This window comes from Acinonyx jubatus, chromosome D4, assembly GCF_027475565.1.
Source record: "Acinonyx jubatus isolate Ajub_Pintada_27869175 chromosome D4, VMU_Ajub_asm_v1.0, whole genome shotgun sequence".
Taxonomy (NCBI): domain Eukaryota; kingdom Metazoa; phylum Chordata; class Mammalia; order Carnivora; family Felidae; genus Acinonyx; species Acinonyx jubatus.
The window spans coordinates 32500861-32526204 of record NC_069391.1 but is presented as its reverse complement, the minus strand read 5'-3'; the positions used below and the strand labels follow the sequence as shown (position 1 = coordinate 32526204).

Here is a 25344-nt window from a genome sequence, read left to right as displayed (position 1 = left end):
TCTCGTCCATTCCTGGAGTGAAGCACGTGTATCCTGACTCTTGATTATGCACGGGGCACCTGGGTGGCTCGGTCGGTTAAGTGCCCGACTTGGGCTCGGGTCATGATCTCATGGTTCAAGAGTTCGAGCCCAGTGTCTGGCTCCATGCTGACCATTCAGATCCTGGTGCCTGCTTCGGATTCTGTGTCTCCCTCTCTCTCTCCTGTTCCCCAGCTTGTGCTCTCTCTCTCTCTCTCTCTCTCTCCCTCTCAAAAATAATAAACATTAAAAAAAAAAGTATTATGCTCATTTCTAGTTTTTCTTTGCAATCGCATGACTCCTTTTCAGCAAATCTCATTGGTGATACAAAGGAAGGCTTGCGATAGAGTTTCTCTTCAGCCTCCCTTGTCTCAGGAGCCACTCACTGGTTTCTCACAGGAATGCAGGTTACAGAACTTCAGAAAAAAGTGTTCTAGGGACAGGGATCCCAAAACGGCAGTTCATTCTAGAATGATGTGAAGCTCTCAAAAATGTCATTCTAAGTGGATTCCGTTCTGCGCTTAATTCCAACAAAGGAGAAAAGAGAGAGGTAGCCAAAGACACAGGCGTGGCCGCACTGGACACTGCTGGATCCAAGCAACATAACTGCCTTGTGCCAAAGGTGGGACGAGAACACACACACACACACACACACACACACGCACACACAGCAAGGACACGTAGGGATACGGTCAGGATGGTAGCCCAGCATGACTAAGATGTGTGGAAAATGACAGAAAGGTTTCGATGGTTCTACTCTCTGTGAATTCAAAGTTGCATCTAACTGCATTTTCAGAGGCCTGAAAAACAATGGTTTAAACCAATAGGGCTGCATTTTTGTTTCTCTCTCAGGCAGCACAGGGTTGCTCTGGTGGCTTCACCGTGCCATCAAAATCTGCTTGCTGCTCTGCCATCCTTACTTAGTGAGTGGCTTCCATTTGCAAGTTTACCTCATGGCCCAAGAGGGCTGCCAGCGCTCCAATATATTGGTGTTCCGGGCAGGAAGAAGAAGGAAGTGAGGGAGAGCAAAAAGGGTGCCTTCTGAATGTGTAAGTTCCCTTTAAAGTAATTCCCCAGAAATCTCCCCAGCGACTTCTGCATACATCTGACTGACCACCTCATTTGCAAAGGAGGCTGAGAAATGTGGTTTTAAAGTGAGACACATGGCCGCATTCAACACTCTGGAGATTCTGATTACTAAGAGAACGAAGAGAATGGGCCATGGGGAGGCAACTAGCAGTTTTGGACACAAGCTCAAGGAAGACAGTGAACAAAGAAGGGAAAGTTCCCTCCCTCCCCTTCTTAGTCTGGAGTACATGGTGCACTATTAACAGGCAATAAAAGCCTCTAGCAAATTTTCTTCCACCCTCTCTTTAAACGTTAAAGGAAAGTTCAGACCCAGGGAAGTGTGACAGAGCAGCATTTAAAATGATTTCAAGTTCCAGCTCCCCGGATGAGTTTCAGTGCAGGGTGCTGAAAAGGACTCAGAAATCCAGAGAACGTGATGAGGGAGGGACTTGAACAGGAATCCCATTTTCTGAAATGCGTTCCACAAGACGTCGCTCTGTGTCACATGAAAAAATGGCTCGTTGGCCGAAAGGCTGGGAAACTCTGGACTAAAACAAGTTAAGCTGTTTATTTAAATAAAAAAAAAATTGCAGTCATAAACATGCTCACATACCTTATGATTTTTTGTTTTCCTTTCTAAAAGGGAGCAATTCCAAGCTTATTTGATCATGGAAATCACTTCTTGCAGAGCATGCCGTGGGACGAGGGTTCTAGAGTAAACATTTGGGACATAGCGATGTGGTCAGAGGCTGCCTCCTTACCTGCCAGGCTCTAGCTTTCTCAGAGCACTGCCCGCATCAAAATCATCCTAGCCTCACTGCGGGCCTACTAAATGTAATGTTGGGTCCATGGACTGAAAATCTGCATTTTCCCAAGCTCTTTTGGTAATTCTCAAAACTCACTGGCGTTTGAGGTCCACTGGACGACAGAGCCGAGCCTCCACTTTACAAATACTATGACTTGATGAATTCACCTCCAGGTGAGCTCCTGCTGGCCCCCTCAAAACTCATTTCTCTCATCACCATTTGGTACCCGGATAATTTCCTCAGCGCTGTGCACGGCAGCCTGCATTTATCTTTATTGCCGTTCTCTTTATTGATTTAGGTCCACCTCTGCAATTCGTCAAGCTTGGATTGTATTTTAATCTTGTCCTCCCGAGTAGCTAAGATCCCTTCCAGCTTTGTATCATGCCGACATCTGATTAGCTGGGTCTCGATTCCATCCTTCAAGTCATTAATGAAAATATTAAATGGTGCTGGGTTAACACAACGGTCTTCAGGCCTCTCTGAGACGTATGGCTCCTATAACTGCCACTGGTCTCTTCTCGGTGCCGTCATAGGTTGGACATCGCAGCCAGCGTTTCGGTTGAAGGTTTTTGCCTCCTTTACAAGTCCACACGTACAGGGTAAATCTAGGTAGGGGAAGACAGAACTACCTAATGAATCAATTCAATAAACATTAGAGCAACAAAACGTCTTTAAGGCATGCTATGATTTTCCTCTCACTCCAATGGCATGTGGACCACAGGGTGAAGAAGCTTATCCCAAGTGCGTGCATTAGAAAGATCTATTTTTCTGTAAAACGCGGCTCAGCGCCATCTTTGAGCCAGGCTCACAACAATCAGCTTGTACGTAGTAATGCGGTGAGAGCTCGCTTTTCTGAACCTTTCCTGAGTGCTAGCTACTGTTCTTACCTCTTCAGAGGCGTTCGCTCTTGGGATGCTTAGAACTCTCCCATGACGTGAGCGCTGGCTGCCTCGGCGCCCTCTTCTGGACGGGCTGTCAGAGGCACAGAGAAATTGGATAGCCTGCGCGAGGTGCCAGCGCTGAAAAAAGTCAGAGCAGACACTCAAACTCAGGCAACCTGCCTGGTTCCCTCACTGGACTCTGGACCACCACCCTGTGTGGCTACAGCTGTGACGGAGTGAGCAATTTGGTCGGAAAGGCCTACCCAGGGCTCAGAACCCAGAAATTACCAGCAAGACTGTGCGTGGTGTTAACGGGTTTTTATCAGTTGTCTTACTGAATGTTTGGGAGCTGTCAATCGGGATTAGCTGCACCTGTTGTACAGATGACAAGATAGAGGCACCGATATTCCCCTTCCCCCCCCCCCCCCGGAAGCCACCCCAGCTCCTGCTGACTCGTCCCCAGGCTGGCCTGGAGGACACCTGCCAAACAGCAGGGGCCCTGAGGACTCCCCAGGGCAGCGGGGGTGGAGAGACTAGCACCACGGGTCACCTGTTCAGTCCTCCCCACCCTCCCCACTACCCAGAAATTCCTTCTGTGGCCTCCTCCGCAAACCTGCAGCAAAATGGGGCTGGGCTGAAATTTTCTCCCGTTGAACAAACACGCTCACTCACTCCAGGCTGGGCCTGGCCTCATTCCAGCAGCTGAACGAGACCAGGCCCTGCCTTCGGAGATTTGAAAGTGGAGCAGACATCAGCCAACAGTCCCCACTCACCCTGACCCCGGGGCGGACGAGGAAGCGGAGGTGTCACGCAGCTGTCACCTGCTCTGGGAGAGCCAGCGGGAGCCAGCCAGGCTTCCTGCAGGGGGCGAGAGCTGGGCCTTGAGGTCGGGTTTCAGCGGCAGCCGAGGGGCAGGCGGGTGGCTTCTGGGGGCTTCTGAGGGCGACCGACGCCTGGCGAGCAGCGAGCACCCACAGGCAAGTGCCTGCCTGGCAACAGGCTAGCCCCATCCTCACCTCAGTCCTCAGACTCAGCCCGTCAACCAGGCCCCGGCAGCTCCCTCCTGAGCTGACGCCCATCTCCTCCATCAGTAGAGCCACGGCAGCCAAGGACAGGGCCCCCGGGATAAAAAGCTGTCCCCATTCGGACACTTTGCCGTGGCGGGTGGAGGAGACCTGGAGACACGCGTCTTTGTTCTCCCAGTTGGCTATGAAACACTTCGTCCTTTGGCCACCAGAGGGCGACAGTCGCCCACACATCGGCTATTGCTGCATCCTGGGGCATCCGCCCGGGACATCCGGGAGGCTGTGGAAGAGGACTTTGTCACTGAAATTTCGTGGGGACTTCTTCCACCCCCCCCCCCCCCCAGCTTTTAAACGCCTTCAAAGCGGAGTATTCCAATCCCAGGGAGCAGCCTAGTTTAGGGATAGCACCTTAGGTACCAGGATACCAGATCCGGGGAGTCTAGACGACTGGTTCAGACTCGGGCTCTGACCCTCCCCAGCCTGAACTGTCTCCTCTGTAAAATGGGATGGTTTCCATGACAGGAGGGAAGTGAAGGGGCTCTGAAGGACACAACGCATGACGAAGAAGTTTTGATCAAAGCTGTTTCTCCTCCTGGTGTCAGTGCCAGTATCCTGCTGATCACGGAGAAGGATGGGGAGGCCAAGGAGCCCGCCCACCATGACCTCGGGTGTCCCGGAAGGTGACTGTGTCCCTACTTCCGAGGGCAGGAGGGAGGCAGGGAAGCTGGGACAGGGTAGGTGGTAGTTCACAGGGTGAAGGCTCTGGCCCTGGTTCTGACACCGCCTCACAGTGTGACCTCACGTGTGCCTGGCCATCTGTGCCTCTGGACCTCGCAGCACCCTCCCAGCTCTGCCATTGCAGTATCTCCCAGCCTGCAGTCCTCTGAGCTGTTTTGAGAGAGAAAGATCACTGCTGTGGGAGTTGGAGGGAGGGGCTGAAGAATAGCCCCCATGCACCTGGAGATGGGAGTTTCCCTCTTCCTTTGAGCCTCGATTTTCTTATCTGTGGAATGGGCAGGTTAGACTAGGTGATCTCTAACCGTTGTCTCTTCACCCTGTCTCAGTAAATACACACAGAGTTCATATTGGTGCTAACTAAACAAACAAACATGCCTCTGCCCAACCTGGCCAGGTCTCCAGGGACAGACACTCCGGGGCACATACAAGTGTCAGTTCTGGATCCTGAGCTCCCCGCCCTTCTTTCTCCTTGCCAAAGCTCTCTCCCCTCTGGGTCTCCAGTGTGCTGTCTACGACGGGTCATTTTGTCTTCGGGGGCTTCTTCTGTCTCCATCCACAGCCCTCCATCCTCCCAAGTGAGGGAGCTGTCCACAGCTTTGTCCTTTCTAGTCCCTGTCCCCGGTGCATGACCCACCCACAGCCAACACCACGGGCATAGGGCTATTCCATAAACAGGAGTTGGATGAATATTTAAAGGGAAGTAGTAAGTATTATATTAACAACTTACATGGATGTTGTAATGATCCACAGTGAAATATTCCCTCACCTCTTTGCGAAATTATCATTCCAAACCACGGAATACATTAGGTTTTATGATCTACTCGCTTCCTTGGGGAAATATAAATCTTGAAACATCATCTTCATAGGACAGGGCAAAGAGTCCCCTGGGACACAAGATGTTTAAGAACGTTAACTGAGAATCAGAAATAGTTTGCGATTAATATCGGGGTTTTGTTTATGGGCACAAATAAATCCCTGGTGTAGGGCTGACCTGTAAAAATCTGTCCAAGATGAAAACTCTGATTGCAGATGATGGAAATGGGGAAACAATCTGAATTTAAAGAGGTGATTTGGGGTGCAGGGTTGCAGTGTTTAGGAGCTAATATTTTCTGACCGTAAATTTGTATGCTGTGCAAACATTCCTAGTCACCGACTAAAATAAATATGGTAGAGACTAGGAATTTATATCAACGGTCTACAGCCATCCAAGTTTTGTAAGTAGGTCGTGTGAAACAGGGAGGTTCTTGTTCCCAGGGTCATTGAAAGATCCCCCGTCAGCCCTGTTGCACCATCACTCAGGTGAGGCCCCCGCTGTGAGATGCTCAACGTTGGGGGGTTGGACAGAAAGCTGTGTCAGCGTCTGGGGCCTCGGGTGACCGGAAGTAGGGGGTCCTCCTGGGAAGGGAATTGCTTTGGGGGTGAGGAGACCCACGTGTGCCCTCTCACTCAGTAGCTCTCTGGGAGGTTAGGCAGGCCTCTTCTTTGTTTACAATCCATCACGGACTCCTCATAGCTTCTCGAACAAAGTCGAACCCTCAGAAGCTCTAGCCTGGGTCATAAAATCCTCTGTGACTTGACTCTGCCCCTTTCTCCAGGATCATTTCCCATCACACCAGGCTTTCGGGACTCAGTACGTACTCTCCACTTCTTGGTCCCTTAACCTGCAGCTTCTTCCCAGAATATCCTTCCTCTTTGAGCCATTTGGTACACAAATTGCTATTTTTTAAAAACAGCACGACGGTCTTCTTGTCTCTCAAGCCTTCTCAATGGCTCCTGGGGAGAGGTAGTTTCTCCTTCCTTTGAGTTTCTGGTAAACCCTGAACATCGCGCTCTCCCTCTGTCTTGCGACCTCCCTGTACACAGAATTACAGAACCTACTTCCCTGCCTTACTGGTCTTGGACTTGGCCAAGGGGCTTGATTAAACCAGTGCGATGTGAACAGAAGAGCCAAGGCCTTAAGAGGCCATGTGTTTTCTTTCGTGTTCTCTAGTGCTTCTTTGATTTTCCATGGGAAGAATGTGTCTCTGACAGCTGCTCTCCCAAGGAGAATATGGAGTCACCTGGAGCCAATCTGAATCCAGCCCTTGTCTGGAGCCAACCCCAGCTGCCCTCAGCCTGGAGCAGAGCTGCCTTCACCAAAGCACAGACACGTGAGTGAAAGAAATAGATGCTTATCGTCGGATGCCACTGAGTTTTGAAGTGGTTTGTTATGCAGCAATACTGTGTCAACAGCCGACTGATGCACCATTTCACCTTGGGGCCGGAGCTCAGAGAGGAAGTGCATGTAGAGGAAACCATCCAATTTCGGAGAAATTAAAAAATATTGGGGCTGGTCCTCTAAGCCTCTCAGAGGAGTCCACCTTTGGTGCGATGCCATGTCTGATAGTGGTGCGTGGGGAGGCAGCACCTTCCAGAAATGGGCAGAGGTAGTGCCCTGGCTTCATATTCGATGCTGGGACAGAGATCCAGGAATTCCCACATGTCCGGTGGGGGGTGACGAATGTCTGGGGGGAGCTCTCTGGTTTATATAGATGAGAGATTAGCACAGGGGCACCACAAAGCACAGGCCCTTGGGATCTCAGGTTGCACAAGGTCTCCAGTTATCAGCCTGACATGCTGAGATCAGACAAGGACCAGCCACCGGGGGTCCCCAGGGAAGACCCCAGCACAGGCTGCCCTTATAGTATGAGCACATAGCAGTAGAGAATAGATACATGTTGTTTTAAGCCACGGCAGCAACAGAAAACGACTGCAAGCTGGAAGCCTGTTGCTACTCTCCAGCAGCAGGGGATTGTCTGATATAATCTTGTTTCTGTAAAGAAAAAAATGACAGAGATTTATGGGAGAGAGTATAGAGCTGTGGTTACAAGTTCGGCCTTTGGAGGTAAACAGATCTGGAGGTCTTCCTCTGGTTCCACGCTTCCCAGCTGTGTGATCCTGGGCAAGTGACTTACCCTCTCCCAGCCTCAATTCCTGCATCGGTAAATCTCATATTGTTGTGGGAACTGAAATGTGCCTGCTATACAGTGAGCACCCACTAAACAGAAATATCTATTATTATTATTATTATTATTATTATTATATTATACAAAAGGACCTACAGCAATGTGACAGTCATCTTGGGGTGAGGATGACTTTATTTTTGTCCTCGTTTTCTGATTTTTCTATCACGGACAAAATTTCCTTTGGAATACGAGAAAAAACAATACCAGGTGAATTGAAACAGTGAAAGAATCTGAAAATGTTTAGAGCTTTTTATATGTCTGATTTGTTCTCAATGAGCTAGATGGAGTTTGTTGCCTCTTGGGTAATGTTCCCATTTACTTTAATTTTTACAAGCTAGTTGCAAATAAATGCTTTCCAATGCCAGTTCTTTTAAACCATTTTTTTAAAAAGCACAACAGACTGCTTTTGCCCACGTGGTTTGTTCCCAAGACCTTGCGGTGGAAGGGACCCGAGCGGGGCACGCGGCCCTGGGAGAGGCGCGTGGGGTGCAGGAAGCCGGGTCTTCTGAGAATGCAGGGTTGGGTGGGAGCATCTTGGGACAGGGGGCAAGCGGGCTGTTGCTTGATACTAGACTCCGGGAGGAAAAAAAAAAAAAATCAATGTTCAATTGTGGTTTTAAGGAGATTATGTTTACTTAAGAAAGTCATTAGTTGTGGGTATTTCTTTGCAAATGGCTTGAAACTGCATCTTTGCTTAGCTATGCAAATGTTAGCAGGTAAAGCGAATTTTATTTCTAATTTTAATTCACCAAACATATCGAGTGTCCACCATGTGCCGGGTAGACTGGAGAGTGGATTTGGGCGAGTGGATGAGGAAAAATGGGTAAATCAAGGGCTCCAATTTCCCTGAGCTTTATTACCTACTTTAACATTTCCCCATATTTGCTTTATTTTGCTATTTCTTTTAAAATTATTTTGCAAAGCCATTTGAAAGTAATTTCCAGACAGCGTGACTCTTTATCCCCACGGATTTCAGCATAAACCTCTTAAAGATAAGAACATAGTCCTGTATCACCATATGCTATTATTACTAAGAAAAATCAGTAAAAATTCTGTAATATCTAATACTAAGTCTATATTCAAACGACTCTCTCGCACTCTCTCTCTTCAGCTGTTTTGTTGTCATCGACACCAATGCTGTGTTTTGAATTGCCTGGAGTAAAAATGACCTTTGCTCCGTGTAGCCAATGGCACTGTGTTCATCCCCTAGCACCCGCTTGCACAGCAGAGTCCTGTTGGAAAGAAAGTCATGGGCTCAGCAGGGCTGCCTTGCACCTTCCCCTTATGTGACAACAAATATCATGTCTCATAAGAGAAGCTGGTCCCTTTTGACTCCCCTTTCCAACGCTACCCAGGAAGAGCTTACGCTCTCATCCCAGAGCAAAGGCTCAGATACACACCTTGCCTGATGTCACCACCTAGAAAGTGGCAGAGCAGAGAGACTCTGAACCGAGTTGTGTAATTACAAAGCTAGAGCTCTAGGGGCTCCCGGATGGTTCGGTCGGTTGAGCGTCCCACTGGCTCAGGTCTTGATCTCACAGTTCATGGGTTGGAGCCCCGCATGGGGCCCTGTGCTGGCAGCTCAGAGCCTGGAGCCTGCTTCGGATTCTGTGTCTTCCTCGCTCTCTGCCCCTCCCCCGCCTCAAAAATAAATGAACATTAAACATTTTTTTAAAAAAGAAACAAAGATGGAGCTCTGCTCCTCCCCCCCCATCCCCCCTGCCTCCCCTTCTCCCACGTGCAGGAACCACTGGAGTGAATAACTCTGACACCAAAGTAGGAAGCAGACCCAGCTCAGTGGAGGCGATTACTGTCCAATGGTGATTCCCCTCACAGTATGCCACGGAAACCATGGCAAGAGCTTCAAGGAAACAAGAGCATTGCCTTCTCCAGAATGACTCCCCCTGACAACCTGTTGACTTAGCTCAGGCTGCCATAACAAGGTGCTGAAGACGGGGGAGGCTCAGACAGCAGCTCTCTACCTTCTCACAGTTCTGGTGGCTGCAAGTCCAAGGTCAAGGTGCCATCAATGTTGGCTTCTGTGAGGCCTTTTTTCTGGCTTATAGACACCTGCCTCTCACCATGTCCTCACGTGCCCTTTCCTCTGTGCACACTCAAAGAGACAGACGGAGCTTTCTTGTGTCTCTTATAAGGACACAGTCCTTATTGGATTAGGGCCCGACTGTGATTATCTCATTTAACCTCAGTTTCTTCCTTCAAGGCCCTGTCTCCAAATATAGTTATAGCTTAGGGCTTCGGCATGTGGATTTTGGGAAACACGATGCAATCCATCACGCCTGTTCAGTGTTTTTACTGAAAAGCAAATATTTTGGTTGCATCTAAGTTGGGTTTAGCACAGTGTAGATGGTGGTCTGCCTAGCCTAGATGCTTCTTTACAATCCTGACCATTCCCCCTGCTTAAGCGAGGTTCCCCTGGCTTTACCCATTGACCCAGCAAAAGGAAATGCCAACTGATCACATCCTGGAGAAAAACCCAGCTCAGCCCTCAGTTTCTTCCTATAGTCTTCTCCTCACACCCTCCCACTGTAGAAACTGAAAATGCCAAATATTCACTGCCCTGTCTCCTTTGCACCAAGCAGGACCATGACCAGGGCTTGGCCAAATCAGACTCGTGCCCGTGATTTGAAGTGTAGCCTGCTGAAGCGGAGGAGGGATCCTGCAGAAGCCCCTCTGGCAAGGCGTCGGGAGCAACAGCAGCCAAACAGTTTCCCGAGGTGGCAGATCTGGCGGCTGCCTCAGTGGGGCAGCAGCAGTGGGGTCTCCGCTGGGCCAGTGATGAACATGGTTTCCAACACTGTCCCAGCTGCGTGGCTTCTGAGGCCCTCTCGTATGCTCTGTGTGCTACTCAGTGTCCTACGACAAAGTTGTTGTCGGTGTGAATTACTGAGTAGATTTCTTCCACGTGCAATGAAGAATTCTGGCTGCTACCTCACCACCTCTGAAGGCCGTGCAGGCACGATCCATTACTAAAAGGAATCGTCTTACCTATTAGCTAAGCACAAGGGATGCTGCAAACTTCCTTTTCTTTCCAAATATACTCTTTCTCTTGGAATAATTTTAAACATACAGAAAAATTGCAAAGGTGGTACAGAGTATTCTCATATACTTTACAACCAGTTTCCTCTATTTTTTTTTTTTTAGAGAGAGAGAGAGAGAGAGAGAGAGAGAAAGAGGATGGGGGAGGGGCAGAGGGGCGAGGGAGAGAGAGAATCTTAAACAGGCTCCATACTCAGTGAAGAACCCCACATGGGGCTCGATCTCATGACTGTGAGATCGTGACCTGAGCCGAAATCAAGAGTCAGATGCTCAACCAACTGAGCCACCCAGGCACCCTAGTTTCCTCTATTATTAATATCTTACTTTAGTATGGTACAGTTGTCACAGTTAATAAACCGTTACTGATACATTATTGTTAACTAAAGTCCAAACATTATTTAGATTTCTTTGTTTTTACCTATTATACTCAATGTCCATTTTCTGTACCAGGACCCCATCCTGGATTTAGTTGTCATGTCTCCTTAGTCTCCTCTTGGCCATGACAGTTTCTCAGACTTCCCTCGTTTTTGATGATTAGTTCTGAGGAGTACTCATTGGACGTTTCATAGAATGTCTTTCTATTGGGACTTTTCCGATATTTTTCTCATGATTAGACTGGGGTTATGGGTTTGGGGGTAGGAAGACCACAGAGGTAAGTTGCCCTTCTCATCATATCATATCAAGGATACATCCCATCAACATGACTGATCACTGTTGATGTTGAACTTGGTCAGCTGGCCCAGGTTGTATTTGTTATATTTCTCAACTATCAAGTGACCCTTTTTTTTTTTAGAGACAGACAGCATGAGTTGGGAAAGAGGGGCACAGGGAGAGAGAGAGAGAGAGAGAGAGAGAGAGAATCTCAAGCAGGTTTCACACTCAGTGCAGAACCCAATGTGGGGCTTGATCCCATGAATGCATGACATCATGATCTGAGCCAAAATCAAGAGCTGGATACTCAACCGACCGAGCCACACAGACCCCTCTATCAAGTTACTTTTGTTCTTTCTTTCCATTGTGTAGTCCTTGGAAGGAAGGAGCCATGCATAGCTCCCCAACTAACAGAGGAAGTTATGATTCACTTCCTTGTGGGTGGGATAGCTTCTGCACAAAAATTTCCTTTCCTTCCTTCCTTCCTCCCTTCCTTCCTTCCGTATGTAGGTATTTAGTACTTATTCGGATCAGTATTGGCTCATGGGTATTTATTTTATATTTTGGATTATAATCCAGCACTATTTTATTTGTTTTGTTGCTTCCATATCCCATTAGCATACCCTCCATCAATGTGGGGTTTAAAATCTGTTTTGTTAGCACTTTCTTCCTTTGGCATTGTAAGGTGTTCAAGGCTCATCTTGCCTATTTCCCGCACCATGCTGGGGTTGGCCGTTTCTCTAAGGAGTGTCAATTCCTTTCACTGGAGAATGGCATTTGAAACCACGGTTCGGGTGCTAGGTATGCTTGTAGCTACTGAACGGTTCTGGCCATTTCCTAAGCCTCTCAGCTGAGAAGACAAGATGTACATGGGTACACTAACCTGTGTGTATACGCACGCCTATACGTACTCTATGTGCGACCGTCTGTGTTCATATTAAGTTGCGTAGGAATTCATAGTCTTATCCCCAGCTCCCATCCATTGCGCACTCAGCACCTGCGAACCTCCCACACCCACAATGAGAAACCTCTCCCCCATCTGCCATCCATTTAGGTCAGTGTCCAATTCCAGTGTACCCACAAAGTAGGTTCAGAATTAACCCTCACCCTGATGGGAAACAACTTTGTCAACTACAGTAGAAGAGGTTTATGTGTCATTCCTTTTGCCTTTAGTTTTTTTTTTTAATTTTTTTTTACATTTATTTATTTTTGAGAGACAGAGAGACAGAGCACAAGTGGGGAGGGGCAGAGAGAGAAGGAGACAGAATCCGAAGCAGGCTCCAGGCTCCGAGCTGTCAGCACAGAGCCCGATGCGGGGCTCAAACCCACGAACTGTGAGATCACGACCTGAGCCGAAGTCCAGCGCTTAACTGACTGAGCCACCCAGGGGCCCCACTTTTGCCTGCTTTTGCCTTTGGTTTTGCAGACACCACTAACTCGCAAAGTTACCTCAGGCAGCACCTTCTGCTCCACCTCTTTCAGTAAGGCTGTTTGACTTTTGTGCAAAATCCCTTTTTTCTCCCGTTATGCAGATCTCAGCCCAGACGGAGTCAGCCTCAGACAGTCCCTAGGACCCCTTCTTTCTCCTGACCATCTTTCCTCTTTTCTATCCTCTGTCGTCTTCCTGAAACCTGCTAGCCCTTTCCCTGGGGTGGGCCGGGGAATATGAGCTCGGTCTCGAACCTGAAGGAGCAGAGGAGAGTTCTTCCCATCAAGGAGTGATGCTCCATAGACCTCCGGGGGATGAGGTCCAAGGTCCCAGATCCCCCAGAGGATAGAAACTATAAAACAAGAACATTTTCTCTTCTTAGGGTTCATGGTCTCTTGGAGAGTTACTTCCAGTATATTGTTTTCCGAACTTAGCCACCATCCACAGACATGAGGATGGAAAGGAAGAAAGGGGTGAATGGGAACAGGGAACAGTGTCCCGCCACGTGGAAGACTGTGTGGACTGGCTGCAGGGTTGGGTGAGAGTCACTCACACCACAGTTCCACGGGGTAAGGATTTTCCCCAATCAAATCGTTCATGGAAACAAAATTTCATTCGCTTTTAAACATTATGTTCTTCAAATTTCTCTGTTATGTCTATTTAAAAAAAAAATCACCAGTGTATTGGAATACTTTGAAAACTCACCCACTCCTGCCTGAAAGGTGATCTAATAACAGTCTGGTGCCTGTCATAATCTCTGCGGCTCTGGCCTGGGGGTCCCCAAGTTTGAAGTGGCGTCCCTCATTCTGTCCCCGGGGGGTGCGGAGGGAGCCTGACAGCCCGTCGTTTCTTGCCTTTGATAAGCACCTTCCTTATACGAATTGCACCTTCCCCTGAAGTAACTTTCCCAGCTTTACCCCTCACCCCACCCCTTCTGTCCCTGTTTAAAGGGAGGCTATTCAGACAGCTTGAGAACAATGATGCTTCGGGATGGTTTAATCGGGGGAAGGAAACCTGTAGAGGGTCTTATCTGGGGTGAGTGTCTCAAGCATCCAAGATTATCTCCCTGTCACCTTGTGACCCATGTTCTTCATGCCACCTTTTAATTTTGGTAGCAATTACGGTGTATCTGGATAATGCCCATTAGCATATTCATGGTCATCTCTTCACATTTATTGTCCACACGACTCATTAATCTTCATCTACTTTGTGTGTTTGACAGCTCAATCTATTTTGCAATCTCTGGGAAGCAGCCATAGCCCCCCAAAGCCTTTGTTTTCCTGTAAATAAACGGTGTTGGGACCAGAGGACAATGGTGCATCCCGTGGTGATTGACACCAGCCACGGCTACTAATCAGGATGGGACTTCATCGCCAGCTGAGTCGAGTGCATTATGGGGCCATTGTTCCAACGCTGCCAGGGCAAGAACGCACACAGCCAGTCACCTTCGCAAGATGGGTTGATTGTTCTTCAAGATTAGACCGAGTTGCCTTATTATCCGTCCTAGACAACAAGGCATCTCACCCAAACAGACGCATGTGCAGGGATGGCCGGTGCGCTGGCCAGATTTGAATTGCTAATGTATAATCTGCCCGGCACAGATGTGCAATGAATATTTGGATGGTGTTTTGCCCGTCAGTCGAAGAGGCTGAATGGATGAGGTGATGAGTATTCAGTGATGGGTCCTGGACGTTGGCCAACAGCAGAGTTTGAGAACTTGTGCTAACGATAATCAGACTACCCTGCAAAGTACCTTTGCGGTACTTTAGCAGCGAATTCTGTTAGAGACTGGTTGGTGGAAAGTTCCCTTTCCTTTTTGGTGCAATGAGATGTTTTGTTATGTGTTTCAGACTTGGAAAATGTATAGAAGTTGCCTTTATTGTGCCCTCACCTACCAACACTTGAGGCTGTGAGTAATGCAGAGCTGACTGGTTGGGTTTGAATTCCCCGTTTTTTAAAAAAAATTTTTTTTTCAACGTTTATTTATTTTTTTTTGGGACAGAGAGAGACAGAGCATGAACGGGGGAGGGGCAGAGAGAGAGGGAGACACAGAATCGGAAACAGGCTCCAGGCTCTGAGCCATCAGCCCAGAGCCTGACGCGGGGCTCAAACTCACGGACCGCGAGATCGTGACCTGGCAGAAGTCGGACGCTTAACCAACTGCGCCACCCAGGCGCCCCTGAATGCCCCGTTTTCTAGCTTACTTGTTTAAGCTCATTTTGCCAGTTAAACTATGGCTGAAAAATTCTATCAACCATATAGAGCTGCTATGAGAATCCAATGAGTTGATGTACATAGAATAAGCCCTAGAACAGTGCCTGGCTTAAGCGTGTGCTCAACAAATGTTAACAATTACCATATTATTGGTCATTTGCTTTTTCTCAATGTTACTGTGGTCAAGTAGATTGGATACACTGAAAATAAAGTTAAACCACGTTCATTACGTCAGAATGTCTCTTGGCCTTCACTATGCTGCTTTATCTGGCACAACTCCAGGTGGATGGGACATTTCCCATATTTATATGATCACGGAGTCCTTTTACCAGGAGCATCTCTTACAGCTTATTCCCCCAGAACATGCTATAGGAAAAGCTGCCTAGAATATAACACATTTGCAAAGCTTTAAAAGAAAAACATGGGATTCAAGAGTGTATATATAATCAAGCTACTTATATGTGAAAGCAGTAGGAATTAATTATGCAAATGCCTATATTCTCTCTGAAAAATATGTCATTCAAAGGTAGTATTCCACACGGAGGGAACACAAGGATGGCAGCTAAGAGCTTGTAGGAAGGCAGTGAGACCAGTGGATTGCACTGAAAGAAGTCTAAGCAATCATAGTGAATATCTGGTTAAATAGACATCAAAAGATTAAAATACCTTGAAAGAAATTATTTATATTAAAATAATGGGATAACAGCATATAACAATGCAGATCAAAAGAATGAAGAATGGGAAAGAGAAAGCAGGTGATTTAAAAAAAAATTTTTTAAGTTTTATTTATTTATTTTTGAGAGAGAGAGAGAGAGAGGGAGAGAGAGGGAGTGGGGGGAGGGCCAGAGAGAGAGGGAGAGAGAGAGAGAGAGAGAGAATCCCAAGCAGGCCCTAAGCTGTCAGCACAGAGCCTGACGAGAGGTTTGAACTCACACACTGTGAGATCATGATGCAAGCCGAAACTAAGAGTTGGACTCTTAACCGACTGAGCTACCCAGACGCCCCAGAAAGCAGGTAATTTTTTTTTAAGAAAAAAAAAAAAGAAGGTAGAACAGATTATCATCTACCTATCATCTATCTATCTATCTATCTACCTACCTTCCTTCCTACCTATCTAAAGGTGTAATAAAAGCAATTCTGGTAAATTGTTCATTAAACATCAAAGGCTGGGGCACCTGGATGGCTCAGTCACTTAAGTGTCTGACTTCGGCTCAGCTCATGATCTCACAGTCCATGATTTCAAGCCCCATGTCAGGCTCTGTGCTGACAGCTCAGAGGGTGGAGCCTGCTTCAGATTCTGTGTCTCCTTCTCTCTCTGACCCTCCGCCATTCACACTCTCTCAAAAATAAGTAAACATTAAAAAAAAATAAAAAAAAATCAAAGGCCAATTCTCTTAGATATGAAGGGGGAAAAACCCCTAAATCCAAGGTTGCTCCTCTTATTAAACAAACCAAAAAATAAAATATTCTAAGTTAAAATATGGGTAAAATATGATTACTCAAATGTGATCAAGAAAATCAGGTTTGGGAATATTAATATCAAACAATGCAGAATTCTACTTAGAGAGTATTACATGCTAGCAATTTCATTTCTTTATTCCAGTCCCTTGCACAAGGTGGGTCCTAAACAGATAGTAGGTTTATTGTAAAAGTGGAAGCAACTGGCAAAATGTATGTGGGAAGGGATGGTTTGCTTGCCAGGGCCATTGAGTGGACTATTTTAAAGGATCTCCATTTTAAGTACCGGAGAGGACACCTGCTTTGTCTGCCTGACTCACTGACCTCTGCCTCCTTCCTCTGCCCTGGGCTTCCTTCTCCTAGCTGTAGGAGTCCTGCTGCTGTGGGATCCTGGATTCTGGATCCTGGCCACAGTCTGTGGGAGTCAACCTGCGCCTAGCAAACCGTAGAAACTTGCCCCTGACTTGCATTAAGAGAAGGGTCTGTCTCCGTCCTTCACTGATGTTTCTCCAAACTCTGAAAAAGAGGACCTGATTCACCTGGATGATGCAAGAGGGAGTAAGAGGGAGGTCTCTGCTGCTATTGGTGACTGTGTTTCCTGCCACGAGGAAGAAACTGGTCTACAATGAATGACAATGAAGTCTCCTACACAGAAATGGTATTCTGGTGGCATCTGAATTTCTAGTTTTATTTGATCCTCAAGCCAGACACACCCCTGCTCTTCTCCTGGTTCCCGTGTGCAAATTTTCCTTGTGATAACATGATTCATCCCTGCAGAGTCCCCAAAATTCCCTTGCCTGCCTAAGCTAGTATTGGGTTTCTGTCACTTGCAACCAAGAGTCCTAATTGTGAAGAATGTTAAATAGTGGTACATACGTCCTGACACAGGATATTGTACTGCTCTAGTGAACTGGAGTGTTGAGTTAGGTTTCCTGGTCCCACAACACAACAGAGGCCTCACATTTGGCTGAAAGCAAGCTGGTCAACATGGTGATTTGGTTTGAAAAGAAACATTACCAGTTAGTGATTTTTGTTTTTGACAATTGCTATTTTTGTGTGTGTGTATTGGTAGGCGGTTTGGCAACCTTCTCATGTGTCTATTTTTTTACGCTTTTCCTTTTGAAATTTCCTTCTTAAAAGTTTAAATATTTGCTTTTAGAAATTAAAGTTATTTCTCCTTGAGGCTGCTCATAACTGTACAAAGTTGGACAAATTTTGATACATAATAATACAGATTAATATAGAACTGTACGTCCCCAGTAGGGCCATCGTCAGAAACACAATGTCTAAAAATATGTTGTAAAAACATAACTGACCATTAAGATTCTTTTATACTTTTATGTTCAATTTTCTTTTATTTTCTTATGAGAAAGGCAACTTATGCCACATCAGAAAATACACATAGAAGAAGAATTTAATGCATTTTGGTAGTCACACTTACCTGGGGGCAACCAAAGTCATCACATTGGTGTATATTCTAGTAGAAACTTTTATAATTACCTATGCTCCTGTCCTTTCACATTTATTCACTTACAACATCTTTCATTTCCCATAAAAATGAAACTGCAGCACATGTACTTTAAAACAACTTTATGAGGTTTAATTTCCATACAATAACATACCCTTATTTTAAGCCCATATTTTATTAGTTCTGACAAATTCATACATCTTTATAACCAGCATCATAATAAATACGTAAAACACTTTCATCCTCACAGTTTCTTTATGCCCTTACCTAGCTGGTCTCGGCCTCACCCTGGGCTGCAAGAAAATAGTGACCCGCTTTCTGTCACTGTAGATTGGATTTTTTTCTCTGAAGTTTCCTACTGACAGTATGAATTCTTTTGTGCCTGGCCTCTTTCACTCAGCAGCAGGCTTTTGAGATTCATCCGTGACATTGTGTTTACTGCTAGTTCATTCCTTTTTATTGCCGAGAAGTGTTCCATTGTATAATACAACCACATTTTGTTGATCTATTATCATTCACCTATTGATGGGCACTTGGATTGTTTTCAGCTTTTGACTATTAATACATTAAACTGCTATGAATATGTGAATAAGTCTTTGTTCAGATATATGTGTTCACTTATTTTAAGCAAAATACCTAGAAGTGGAATTGTTGGTTTGGACGGCTGGTGTCATGTTTAACTTCATAAGAAACTGTCAAAGTGCTTTCCAAAGCGTACTTTTTAATATTCCCACCAGCAATGGGTGAGAGTCTAGGTGTTCCATATGCTTGTCAACATTCTTACTGAGAGTCTTTCATTTTACGGGCGTGTACGGGCATCTCGTTGTGGTTTACATTTGCATTTTCTTGATGACCTATGATGTTGAGCATCTTCTCATGTGCTTATGGGCTATGTGCATACTTTCTGCAAAGTGGCCTTTCGAATCTTCTGCTCTTTAAAAAATGTGGGTTATTTGTCCTTTTGAGTTGTTAAGAATTCTTTACATATCCTGGCTGCAGGTCTTTATCAGATAAATTAACTATGAATATTTTCTCTCAGTCTGTGTCTTGCCTTTTCATTTTTTTAAAACACAGTGTCCTTTGAAGAGCAGCAGTTTTTAATTTTGATGAGACTTGACTTATCAATCTCTCCCTTTAGGCTTTGTGCTTTTTGTGTCCTATCTAGGACATCTTTCCCTACCCTAAGGTTATGGAGATTTTCTTCTGTTTTCTTTTCTAAGTTCTGCAGTCTAGCTTTTATATTTAGGCCTAGAATCCCCTTCAAGTTTATTTTTGTGTATCGTGTGTGGTAAAGGTTGAGGTTTTTTTTCTCCCCCATACAGGTATCCAATTGTCCCACACCATTTCTTGAATAGACAAATCTTTTCCCCGTTGAGTTTCTCAGCACCTTTGGCAAAAATCAATTGACTGCATATGTGATGTATTTTAGGACTCAGTTCTGTTGGATTGATCTATTCGTCGTCTGTCCTCACTTTGGTACCACACTGCCTTGACTGTTGGGAAACCTCCCAATGTTGAGTTAAGCAGTGCACAAATTGACAGGGAACTACTCCTTTTGGGGTGGTTTAAACCACCTGTCCATTGCCCCACGGTGTGACTTTGCCCTGGCACAGGCAGACTCCCAACGCTACTCTTAAGGGCAATTCATCCAGCCTGTGAAACACTGCCTTCATCCCTAACAAGCTCATGACACGCTGTAATTTACAAATCAGCTTCACATCCTCTGGCTCACTCATTTACATACTGATTCAGCCCCTCCACCTCACTCTTATCTGTCCTTCTCCACAACTGCCCTGTGGGGCAGGCTACTCAGTTCTGATCATACCACTTATGGATAAGGAAACGTAGACTTCAGGATTATTGGCATCAAGACACCTTCTCAATTGTTGTGGAACCCTGGAATTCTAGAAGTAATCCAGAAAAACAAAGGCCAATCTGATTTAATCGTTTTAGCAGTCTGTTCTAATTGTGCCTGCCAACATCTTGGGTGAGTGGCAGGTCACAAAGGTAAGCCCCATCTACGCCTGTACCCCTCCGCCCCCAACACACACACACACACACACACACACACACACACACACTCTTCTATATTTGTCTGAAATGACATCAGTAGCTGGCCTAGTGATAGTTTTGCTCATGTTCACATCTCTGGGTCACAACAATTCACCCTTATTGTGAGCCCCACGCAATCCTCCGATCCTTCTGACAAGGCCAGAGTGCTGGCTCCAGCAGCCCCTTGGCTCAGGAATCAGTATGGTAAAATCCCTCCCTTTCCTCCCTCCCAAGGGTTACTGTTTGATCAGAGGACAGGTTGGAAATGGAGTCTGGCATTTAGAAAGTTCCCATCCCCCAGCTAGTAGGCATGGCACTGGTGTCTGGATCGTGGCATCCTCACAGGCTGCTGGGGATGGAGTTGCAGAGGCTCAGGTTAGGGATAAAAAACTGAAGGGTTCAAAGGAAGTGGCAGGAGATGAGGTTTTTGATAAAAGTGGAGGGGATGTGAGGGGCCTCATTAAGAAGTTAGAGGAGAGTTACGATGACACTGTGTGACCTCAGGCAGGTCCTTTTTTCTTTTGAGGCCTCAGTTTTCCCACCTGTGCCAGAACAAATTAGGCTGGGTGACCTCTGGGGTCCTATTCAGCTGAGTGGATTTGATAGTGGGAGTTGGAAACGCAAAGACAGGTGGTCACAGGGCAGTTGGCGCCACTGACAGAGGCGAACAGACAGCAGGTCGGTGAAGTGAGCGTGTAGGTGCCTCATTCTCCTTACGTTAGGAGAGGTGGAGCCAGGTAGCACACGTGGGCTGGGGACTGGGCAGGGTAGAGGTGGCGAAGCATTTACTGGAGAGGCATCTGTTGGACCTTGCCGATCTGGCATCAGACAGCTGATTCGTTACAGCCCCAGGGCTTCCTAGCTGCAAGCTGAAGCTTTTCCACTGTCAACACAGCTACAAGAACTATCTGGAGCGATCCTGTGAAGAGCAAATGAGACAACCTGGAAAGACCTTTGCAAACTCTGAAGTTTGCGGTATTTACCGAGGGGGGACGGGCAGTCCTAGATGGATTGGGTAGCTGTGGTGAATCCTGGCTCATTCCCTTTTTAGCTGTGTGCCCTTGAGCAAGCCTTTCATCTCCCTGAGCTCCCTCGGGGATAAAATGGGGGATAACCACAGGCATCTCACGAGATGGCTGAGGCTGAAAAGGGAAAATGACTGGCAAAACCTTTCTAACCCTGAGGACCTCAACAGGCCCGCCGGCAGTGCTGGAGAGGGTTTCACGGAAGAAGGGCCACACAATGAGTTTGCTTAGGGGGAAGGCAAACGGAATGGTAGGGTGGTCTAGGGTGGTCGGACTGTGGAACAGGAGAGCCTGGAGACTGTTCATCCCTCCGGGCTGTGTGACACAGGCAAGCTGCTTAACCACACTCATCTATAAAGGCAAGAACCCACACGCCTCATAGAACCGTTAGGATAGATCAGTTGTCTGCTATGTATCGTCATGCCCACCACAGTGATTGCTAGAATTACTATTGATAGGATCCTGGACAACTCACTTCAGTGTGCCGTGCTTCTATTTTCCCTAACTCCAGCTTAGTTTTGGAAGCTGTGAATACATCTTATGGGCAAAGCTCCATCCTAGGTCTAGGAGCCAGGAGCAAATCCATCAGGGGCTAGAAGCTCACGGCACGCAGAGTTCCGCATCCTTCACCCCCCATCTTTGGTCTTATTGTCACCTGCCGGGGTAGACAAGGAAGGGAAATTAAACTTAAGGCCCGTGAAGTCCTGTGGTCCATTTTGTTAGGATCTGCGTAAAAATGGCCAAATAGGCAAAAGTTGTAGTGCTCTGAAGGGGTAAACACCAGTTATGGATCAGAGCATGCACGATTCTGTCCTAAACTCAGTGGTCTGAGCCACCAGGCCTTTCTGCAAAGCCTGTGGTTCCTTGGAGGAACACATGCACCACGGCACAAAACACAAAACCCACAAAACGGGGATGACCAACTTTATTGGACTGTAAGCTTTCACAATGACAAAGAAAAGCAAACTCAACTTTTCATTCCACAAAAGACTTCATATATTTGACTCTCATTTTAGAGAACTCCTTTTTTGGTACAGTCATTTTATTGCATATTAAATATTAAAATATTCCTGTGATACAGACTAAGGTGATAAATTACAACCTGAAAGTCCATTCTGTAAAGAACCCCAAAGCGCAGCATGAACCCCCATGGAACTTCTGCAGTTTTCAATATCCCCACATTACAAAATAGCTAACATTTATGTAGCCCATCCCACGTGCCAAGTACTGTTTTAAGTACTTTACATATATTATGGTAATCTATCATAACTACTCTGTAAAGAACATAGAATATTACAGCTGATGAAGAAGCTGAGGCACAAAAATTAAGTGATTTGCCCAAAGTCACTGACACAGGCTGTTAGGCTCTCAGGTCTGTGCTCTGAGAATTGATGAGCGTGGAGCCTTTGGCTAGTGATCACTGCTCTTTTTTAAAAATGAATTTGGGGTGTCTCAGTCAGTTGAGTGTCTGTCTGACTCTTGATTTCGGCTCAGGTCATGATCTCACGGTTTGTGGGATTGAGCCCTGTGTTGGGCTCTGTGCTGACGATGCGGAGCCTGCTTGGGATTCTCTATCTCCTTCTCTCTCTGCCCCTCCACGGCTCACATGCGCTCTCTCTCAAAATAAATAAACTAAAAAAAAATCGAATTTAGCTTTTGGGGTGCTTGACTGGATCAGTTGGTAGAACATGGGACTCTTGCTCTTAGGGTTGTGAGTTCAGGCCCCACTTTGGGAGGGAATAAAAAAATAAATAAGTTTATCTGTAAAGATACGTTGAAAAGTGCTTTAATGTTTATTTGTCCTTAGACCAACAGCTAAGTAAGGAACTGTAAGACTGGTCAGTGCCACAAAAGGGCTAGGGTACATGGAAGGCAAACACCACGTGCAGGCTGGGAGGAGGGAGGAGGGTTAAGCCTCACAGCCATGGTACCTAAGGCAGGCCTTGAAGGATACAAAGCAATTGTGCCTTACACTTGGTAGGAGCTCACTTAACAAAACACCAACATTAACAAAGCTGAAGACTCTGAGGACATGAAGATGCCAACCATACGGAAGAGGCACACTCATGAGTGACACTGTCCCCTCACTTCAACATCTAGTTTACTCTAGTTTTGGACTTCCTGGTTGTCTACGTTCCTAATAATACCACACAGATCAAGAGGTCCAAATCTAATGTTATTTTCTTTTCCTATGATAAACATCTATTAATGTAATGTCTCAGTGTGCAAAAATATAATAAATCATCTTTGTAAAAAAGTACAGAACATTCTTGCTATGGATCCAGGCAAAAGGTGTGACTAACAAAAATTTCCTAACGGAGGACAGTGAAAGCTTAGGTGCATTGATTTTGGGAACTACGGTGACCCTGTTTTCATTATGCTATGAACCCAAATTAATCGACTTTAATGATGACGTACTTAGACTATCAAAACCAAGTAAGGCACACTATGACTCAAAATTCATAGGCAGAGCAACAAAAATCCAGAGAAAATATAATTAAAATACTCTGCTGAATGTAGAACTGTATCATTTTTATATCTTAATCAATACTGGTAAGACGTGGACTAATCATAGCATAAAACATACCTTCTTTTTCTGAAAAAGTAGATGGGAAGGTGTGGTGTATAGGAAAGTGGCTCAGATTCAAGATTCAAGTATATTTTTCTTTTAATCTTGTCTGCAATAGATTCTAGGTTTCTTTCTTGGTTTCAAAAGTGAGTCTACAAGCTACAGAAAATGAAATTATGAATACAGCATAAAGGCCTTTAAAAAATTCTGATTATACCAGCAGTTTGGCGACATACTGGTAGAGCTGTTCCGTAAAAGCTTCAGAGGAAAACTTTTCCTTCACCCTGGCTCTCCCGGCCAGTCCCATTGTGGCTTTTAAGGAAGGTTCATGGATGAACTTTTCCATGGCTTCTGAGAAGTGCACAGGGTCAGGCTCACACAGAAACCCTGTGACACCGTGGACGATGGACTCCAAGGGCCCACCCGAATTAACAGCAATGACTGGGCACTGCATGTACATGGCCTCCAAAGGGACGATGCCAAAGTGTTCATTGCTTGGTGTGTAAAGCACGCAGGTACAGCCGCAAAGGAGTGAGATTTTCTGTTTGTCTGAGAAAGACCGCAGGAAGGTCACATACTGTGCAAGGTCGGACTGCTGGACCATTTTCTTCAATTCCTGATAGTGTTCCACATTCTCCAGGACTCTTTCGTCATACCCACCTGCCATGATTAGGTGAACCTTGTCCCAATCTTGGGATGTCAATCTTCCACGCAGTTTTATGAGGGCTTCCAGCGCCAAAGTCAGATTTTTCTTCCTTTCGTATCTGTTGATGGAGAGGAACAGGAATTTCTTCCCCTTGGGGATGAGGTCATCAAGCTTTTCAGAAACAGCTGAGTCAAAGCTGGTGACATTCAGAGATGGGTAGAGGATATCAGGGTCTACGTGAGATAGGGACTTGAATGTTTCCTTGAAAATGGCAGCTGTAAACCGGCTGTTGACCAAGATGCAGTCTGCCATGCCTGTAGTATATTCCTCTATCCAGTCGATCGGAGCCCTGTATAAGCGTTTAAGCAACGAATCTCTCCTGGTGAGCAGCAGGTCTGGGAAATGACAATAAAACAGGATCTTCTTACGCCGTCTGGCCAGCTTGAGCACTGGGATACAGGCAGACACCTAGCCAAAGCAAAAATCAACAGCAGATATAGACTGGTCAACTCAACTTCAACCAGTCAAAAGCATACCCATCCACCCTGCCTGCTAGTCTGTGGGCTCATCGTGGGCAATGTCTGATTCTGCTTGTGTTCCCCTAGACTCTCATCCAGTACAATGGCTGGTATATAGAAGGCTCACAGACACCTGTCGGCTGTGTGCTAAGTACTTAGAGCTGCAAATCCAAATGTTTCCTCTAGAACAGCACTGTTCGACAGAAGTAAAAATCTAGTAACCATACTACAAATTTTTTAAGGGTGAAATTTAAAGAATGTCAAATTCTTATTATTCCAAAATGTAATCAACTATCATAAAAGACACTTTACATTTGATTTTTCCACATTAAACCTTTAAAATCAGATGTATATTTTACACTTACACCACATCTCAGTTCAGACTAGCCACACTTCAAGTGCTTAAGAGCCACATGTGTCTAGTGGCTACCACAACGGACACAGCAGCTCTATCTAGTGTTTCTCCTCCTAAGGAACTAGATGAACTATAGTAGTTTATAGTATAGGCTCTGGAATCAAGATTGCCAGCTGTGTGACCACGAGCAAGTAATCTACTTCTCTTTGTGCCTCAGTTTTCTCTTCTGTAACATGGCGACAGCTGCAGTTCCAAAAACCCCTGTATGGTTTTTGTGATTATTAAACGCACAGGTGCGTGTAAAATGCTTAAGAATTTAGCACACAGTATGTGCTCAGTAAGTGTTAACCATAATCATTAC

The 25344-nt window shown here is 46.0% G+C and overlaps 1 protein-coding gene across 2 annotated transcripts in view; it reads right to left on the bottom strand.

Annotated features, from left to right (window-relative positions):
* Nucleotides 1–25344, bottom strand: part of ALG2 (ALG2 alpha-1,3/1,6-mannosyltransferase) — a 78620-nt gene that overhangs the window by 50397 nt on the left and 2879 nt on the right. The window contains exon 2 of one of the 2 annotated variants that reach the window (XR_008291077.1): nt 22495–24578. Coding sequence is in view for 1 of the 2 variants with exons in the window: in XM_027039539.2 (XP_026895340.2) it covers nt 23676–24578 (903 nt within the window). In the remaining variant the exon portion in view is untranslated. Of the gene's footprint in view, nt 1–21804; nt 24579–25344 lie in introns of those variants that run through there. The other variant, XM_027039539.2, reaches the window with a different exon arrangement.